At 47.4% G+C, this 7,367-nt stretch overlaps 1 protein-coding gene across 1 annotated transcript in view; it reads right to left on the reverse strand.

Annotated features, from left to right (window-relative positions):
* Window positions 1-6,811, reverse strand: part of B3GLCT (beta 3-glucosyltransferase) — a 519,846-nt gene extending 513,035 nt beyond the window's left edge. Inside the window, exon 1 of the mRNA XM_044284963.1 lies at window positions 6,653-6,811. Within this exon, the coding sequence (XP_044140898.1) occupies window positions 6,653-6,710 (58 nt within the window). The 5' untranslated portion in view covers window positions 6,711-6,811. The remainder of the gene's footprint in view (window positions 1-6,652) is intronic.
* Between the last annotated feature and the right edge of the window lie 556 nt (window positions 6,812-7,367).

Consider the following 7,367-nt stretch of genomic DNA (forward strand, 5'->3'; position numbering starts at 1 on the left):
ACGGGCGTCGCGGGTGAGGGCCGGATGCGTTTAGGGTGCATTGCGGGCAACCCGCACGAGTTGGCATGCAATTTCAGTCAGTTTTGTCTGCGATTGCGTTCCAATGTTCAGTTTCAAGTGCAATGCGTTTTGCACGAGCGTGAGAAAAAAAAAACAAAAAAACAATGTGGTACCCAGACCCGAACCCGGACTTCTTTGTTTATAATGGAAAATAATAGCATTCTTAATACAGAATGCTTAGCAAAATGTCAATTGAGGGTTAAAAAAAAAAAATAATAAAAACATAACACCTCATCCACTTGATCGCGCAGCCGGCATCTTCTTTCAGGACCTACAAAGGGACCAGAAAGAAGACGATGCCGGATGCGCGATCAAGTGGATAAGGCGAGTTAACTTTTTTTTTATTTAACCCCTAAAGCCATATTTTACTAAGCATTCTAAGGAATGTTATTATTATCCCTTATAACAATGTTATAAGGGAAACTAATACAGTGAATAGACTTTATTGGGGTCCGCAGTTGCTCATCCCTATCATCTCCTAGCAACCATGCCAGCAGGGACAGTGTAAAGTCCTATTCACATTAATAGATTTCTATTAGGCTGAATTCACACGTCCGTGGAACACAGTCCGTGAGATACCGGACTGGCATCCTGCTGAGTGCAGGAGCGCGCGGTGTCATTGGTTATGAGGCTGTGCGCTTCGTGCCGCCACTGCTGCACATAATACACTTGTATAGATCATCCGAGTGTATTGCTATAGAGCAGCGGCAGCACTAAGCGTGCGGCCTCATAGCAACCAATGACGCCGTGCGCTCCTGCACTCAGCAGGATGCCAGTCCGGTATCTCACGGACCGTGTTCCACGGACGTGTGCATTCAGCCTTAGGGTGAATAGGACAAGGGATTAAAAGATCCCAGGTTGTAGCCCCTAAGGGGGGAAATAGTTATTAAATAAAAAGAAAAAAAAACACCAAAGTATAAATAACCCCCTTTCCCAATTTTACATTTAAAATATATATAAACAATAAATAAACATATTACATAGTCGCCACGTCTGAAAAGTCCAAACTATTAAGATAGAAAAACAAAATCTCTCCTATGCGTAACAGAAAAAAAAATTCTAAATTAAAACAGCGTGATTTGCCATTTTTTTTACGCGGTATTTAATGGTATTGTAAAAGTATCGCAATACTTTTTTATGGTATCTAAATCGAATCAAAATTTTTGCAACCCTATCCCCAATATGTGCAAAATTTACAGTAGTTCCAGTTCATGTGCTGGATTATGTCTCTTAGTTACGTGCTCCAGTTTACATAGATATCCATAGATTATAAAACACATTCTGAAAGAGCAGAATTCTGTCAGGCCATGTCAAAAAGAAGAAGGGGGAGGGGCTGGCAGAGGAACCAGGAGGAGAAAGGGTGCACAGAGCGACTTGGGCCCGCCCTCAGTGCACTTAACTGCTTTTTTGTATATGGATTAAAATAACTTTCTCCAGAATGAAGCAATGGATCGCTAAGTGAAAGATATAGTACTACAATCATTGTGCAGTGAATTTCCTGATGACATATCCCCTTTAACCCCTTCAACCCCTTCAGTCATTGTGACGTACCTGTACGTCACAGTAGATGAGGGAATATATCGAGAGGGCTGCTGTGCTGATCCGGCTTTACAATACACAGGCACCCAGCCGCAATGACCAGGATCAGTGATGAAGCCGAAACCAGTCATTTAACCCCTGAGATACTGCGTTCAACAGTGATCGTGGCATCTGTGAAGTTAGAGTAGACAGAGGGATGCAGCTCCCTCAGCCTCACAATTGGGGCTGTGCAGTGAAATCCCAGGGCTCCGATCGGTTACCATGGCGGCCTGGGGCTTGCAGAAGCTTCCTAGGCCTGTCATGGTAAGCTGCCTGCAAAGCTGTACACAAGTCACAGCTCAGCAAGTAGGAGCGGCAGAATCCCCTTCATCATAATAGATTTCTATTAGGGTGAATGGGACAAGGGATCAAAAGATCCTAGGTTTTAGACCCCTAACGGGGTGAAAAGTTATTGTGTAGAAAAAAAAAAGTTTAGAAAAAAAAAAAAAGAAAAAAAATATATATTAAAAAGTTTAAAATCGCCTCCTTTCCCAATTTTACATATAAAAGTATATAAACAATAAAAAATAAATAAAAAAATAAAAAAGTATCGCCGCATCCCGAACAGTGTACACTGCAACGGAAAAAAAACAACAACTCACCATTCACCATTTTTTGCTCACCTTGTCCCCCCCAAAAATAGTGGTCAAAAAGTTGTATGTACTCCAAAAATGATACCAATAAAAACTACAGCTTGCCCCACAAAAAAAAAAAAACAAGCCCTCGGACAGCTCCGTGGATGGAAACATAAATACGTTTTGGCTGTCAGAAAATGGCGATGCAAAGAAAATTTTGATATTTTTTTTAATGGTTTTTATTTTTTAAAAGTAGCAAAACAATAAAAGGAAAAACTATACAAATTAGGAATTGCCGTAATTATATTGAGCCACAAGATAAAAACATCATGTCATTTTTTGCGCACAGTGAACACCGTAATAGGAAACCCCAAAAAACTTGGCAGAATCTGAAGGGGGGTTCAATTTAACCACAGAAAGATATATATTTTTCCTGTTTTCCAAAACAAGACATGGTAACTTAAAAATGCATTTTGTCCTGCAAAAAAGCCCTCAAATGGCTATACGAATGGACAATTACAATTTAGAGGTTAAGAGAAGAATACGGCTCTGTCTACATCTGTGTTGCAGGTTCTGTTCAGCGGTTACTACACGGTGATGGTCCAATCTACAATGGACGCCAATGGCACTCGATGACCCCACTGACTTACAGTATAATGGGGCACTCCGATGCCTTCTTGGTTAGAACTACCAGGACCCGGTGCCACAGCTGTAGAGATTTCCCGCAGCTCAAATCCTCCGCCACCTTTTCAATATCTGGAAGCTTTTACATTAAAGTAACTGGAAATTCAGGGAAAAAACGTCTCACATTTGCTCTAAGGCAAGAAAACATTAAACGTATCATTAACGACATCAGATAATTCTCAAGAGGTTCAGCCGAATGTGCAGGTCATCTGAAGAGAGAGCGAAGAGATGAAGAGCTGCCAGACATCTGTCTCGCTGCTCTCCAGGGGAGACAACAAGACGGGACATGGAATCCAACCTGCAGAGACCGGGGGACTCACGGATACTGCACAGAAACCCACTGGGCTACTGTCCATGTTCTCCACACACAGCACGCAGGTCCTATGAATCCTACACATGTATTAGGACATCTTTTTTCCCCATGGACTGTTGGTCTGCAGGAAAATCACGGGTGTATGCACTACTTTGGTCCATTTTGTGGACCGAACACGCCCATTCTATTCAATGGGTCCATGAAAAACAAGGTCAGCATGCGGATGGAATCCATTTCTTACTGATAAACTGTATAGAAAACTGCAAGCAAAAAAGAAAAAGTTGCCATATTGTACAGGTCAACTACGCCGGGTCAGATGTACTAAGACTGACATCAGAAACACCTATTAGGGTACTTTCATACTAGCGTCGCCAGATCCGGCAATCTGTATGCAAACTGATACCATTTGTAGACGGATCCGGATCAGTCTAACAAATGTATTGCAATACCGGATCCTTCTCTGGTTGTCATCCGGAAAAACGGATCCGGTATTTATCTTTTTCACATTTTTAAAAGGTCTGCGCATGCGCAAACCGCAAAACCGGATACGTTCTTCCGGAACACTTCGGGCCGGATGCGGCATTAATCCATTTCAATGGAAAATAATGCCGGATTCGGCATTCCGGCAAGTGTTACGGAATTTTGGACGGAGAAAATACCGCTGCAACCGTACAGTGACTGAACTAAAGACATCCTGATGCTCTCCATTCAGAATGCATTAGGATAAAACTGATCAGTTCTTCTCCGGTATAGAGCCCGTAGGACGGAACTCAATACCGGAAAAGAAAAACGCTAGTGTGAAAGTATCCTTAGTATGAAGTCTATGGGTGCAGAATCCGCCAAATTTATTAAGAGGTGCTTTTATGCACTGGCCTCTTAAAGGGGGTCGCCTGGTTTCCAATATTGATGACCTATGCTCAGATTGGCTGGGGTCTGACTACTGGTATATCACCCCCCCCTGTTTGTTTACCCTAGGATAAAGTCGGTATGAGAAGCTGAATACAAGCAGTCAGCCCCGACGGGAGTTAACCCCTGCTGATCTGCTATTATTGATTTATCCTGAATATCAGAAATCAGACAAGCCCTTTTAAAAAAAAAAATAGGGCACATTTCCAGGCTATGAGCCAACATAGATTTGCGCTATCCTTTTCGCCAGTTTCTGGGGTAAGGGGTAGTAAACCCGTTGGGCTGCAGAAGGCCACGTTCCTCCATTTTTTCCACCACTAATGCAAAGTCCCACGAGAAATACATAGTTGCAAATGATGGCACACATTTGGTGCGTGCTAAACAATAGGGGGTGTGAAATGATTAGTGAATGTCCCCGAGTCCTGAACTCAGACCTTAGCAGGTGCAAAACAGTCAATTTTGGGCATCCGCAAAACAGACGGAGAGATATGAATAAGGCCTTACACGCGGATTGTGGTGGAGATTTTCTGCGGATGTCGCCCGATGCACTGCAAAGGAGAAGATCTATGATGACATGTGGCGTTCTAATGGGCACTGCAGGACGATTTCTACTGCAATGCGGTTTACGTCTATAACCGGGGAGGTTGCCTGGCGTGGAGTTTCGACATTTTTTTGACTTTTGCAAAACTTGCACATAGTACATGTGCCATAATCCAAGTCTAATCTCACTTTTAGCTCTTAAAACATTGACCACTTTGAAAAGTGGAGAGGATCACGAAATGTCACAAAATTCTACCAAATTGCTACGACAACCCTGATTTAAAAAACGTCACCTATGGTAAAATCTCCGCTGCTATTACAAAACACTGATGATTTTCCGCCCAAAATTCCACGTTGGAAAATCTGCAGTGGGTACGCCTCAAGTACACCCCCTTAAGAAGACGTATTTGCAGTACTACTAGTGTAGCAGACGTCGGGGCTGAATAGTTGGAGTCTGCCTCTCATACGCACTTTATCCTAGGATTTTTTAAGGCTTCCACCGTGATGCCGCCAGCAGTCATGACGACGCACATTGCTGCGACTTTCAGATTACTGCTACGCTCCATGGCAATGTGGCGGGCAGCGGTAGTCTAAGCAGTAATAGAATTGCAGTCTATGTGACGCCACTCACCTTTTTATATATACCATTTTACCCGATGGGGAGAGGGCAGAATATCAGCAAGACCGCCATGTGTAATTATAATGGTATATCTATTAGCCTGAGAGGAGTGTCAGGGTGTGAATGGCGGCAAGTGGATTTTCTGACAACCTGACAGAAGCTTGTCCGTTGTCACCAGGCAGGTCTCCGGGTGAGGAGCGAGGATTTCTCAGCTGCTTCCACTGATCAGGATTTATCTTCTAGAGGAGGAGGGCGATCACGTCGCCCCACAGCACATGGAGCACAGCCCCGGGGTCCATGAAACACTGAATTCACGGGGCACCCTGGACGGCTTTACTGTCCCGAGCAACGAGACAATGATGAAGCGTCGCCAGAGGGAAGCAGAAGGGAGGACATAAAACCGCTCACCCCTAAGAGGAAGCAGAGACAGAGCCATATAAAAGCAAATAGAAGACAGCGAGGGGGCGGAAATCACTACCTCAGAGGCGAATAATCTCACTGAGCGCCAATCTCAATTACTGCTGCCTCAGCGACTGACAACCACAGCCACTGCCTTAGCTGACAACCTCAGCACCACAGAGAGCAACATCAACTGCTGACAACCTCAGCCACACAGAGGGTGTCAATCCTCAAATGCTGAAAACTACAGCTCACAAAAACTAAAAATCAACCTTAGCCGCTGACAACCTCAGCACCAGAGAGGGAGCCCCAGCCGGCGGCGCCGACAACCTCAGCACCAGAGAGGGAGCCCCAGCCGGCGGCGCCGACAACCTCAGCACCAGAGAGGGAGCCCCAGCCGGCGGCGCCGACAACCTCAGCACCAGAGAGGGAGCCCCAGCCGGCGGCGCCGACAACCTCAGCACCAGGGAGCGAGCCCCAGTCGGCGCCGCCGACAACCTCAGCACCAGAGAGCGAGCTCCAGCCGGCGCTGCCGACAACCTCAGCTACAATGTGTCACAGACAACACTGCTGACAACCTCGGTTCCAAATAGACATCAACTGCTGAGATCAGTTGCTGACAACATACCCGAACAGAAATTGACATCAGCCCCACAAACCACTGACAACCTCTGATATCCTCAGCCTCAGATCATGTTAAGTGCTGACAACTTCAGACCCATAGAAATAAACCTCAACCACTGACAAAATTCACACTTGGTGACCGACAACCCAGATGGCAGAATCTCAGACACTGACAACCTCAGCTAGCATCAGAAGGAGACAACCTTTGAAGTTCTTTCTCAGAAGACCCTAATACACACTGCATATAACGGCGGTACCGCAGCACGGAGGTCTCCAGAGACGTGGATGGAAAAAGTTTCTTCTCCTTCCTGCGCGCTCAGAAAAAAGTTACCACTACTAGAAGAAGATACTTACAGGGGAGGAAGAGGAGGAGGATGAGGCACATCCCGCCCGGCATTGTCCCGGAGCTCATCCCTGTGCGCACCCGGAGCGGCTCTCACATCCCAGCAGCAGCCGCTTCTCCCTGACACTGAGCGCTGACTGCCCGCACACTGACAGCGCCGCCAGCCTCTGCCGCCGCCGTCTAAGAGCCGCCTCCTGATTGGTCACTCCTTGGACCATTCCAATTGGCTGCTGAGAGACTTGCAGCGATTGGCTGAGAGCGGCCCTGTTTGAGGGAGCGGAGGAAAAGGAAGAAAGTTTGGGTTTCAATTTAGAGGTAACTGGCGGGGAGGAGCAGCGGGTGAGCCCTGAGGCGGGCACAGCCCGGAGAAGCGGCGGGTGAGCCCTGAGGCGGGCACAGCCCGGAGGAGCGGCAGCGGCTGAGCTCTGAGGCGGGCACAGCCTGGAGGAGCGGCGGCGGGTGAGCCCTGAGGCGGGCACAGCCCGGAGGAGCGGCAGCGGGTGAGCTCTGAGGCAGGCACAGCCTGGAAGAGCTGCAGCGAGTGAGCCCCGAGGCTGGCACAGCCTGGAGGAGCGGCGGGTGAGCGCTGAGGTGGGCACAGCCTGGAGGAGCACCAGCGGGTGAGCCCTGAGGCGGGCACAGCCCGGAGGAGCGGCGGGTGAGCCCCGAGGCTGGCACAGCCCGGAGAAGCGGCGGCGGGTGAGCCCCGAGGCTGGCACAGCCTGG

Source organism: Bufo gargarizans, chromosome 3 (genome assembly GCF_014858855.1).
Source record: "Bufo gargarizans isolate SCDJY-AF-19 chromosome 3, ASM1485885v1, whole genome shotgun sequence".
Classification (NCBI taxonomy): domain Eukaryota; kingdom Metazoa; phylum Chordata; class Amphibia; order Anura; family Bufonidae; genus Bufo; species Bufo gargarizans.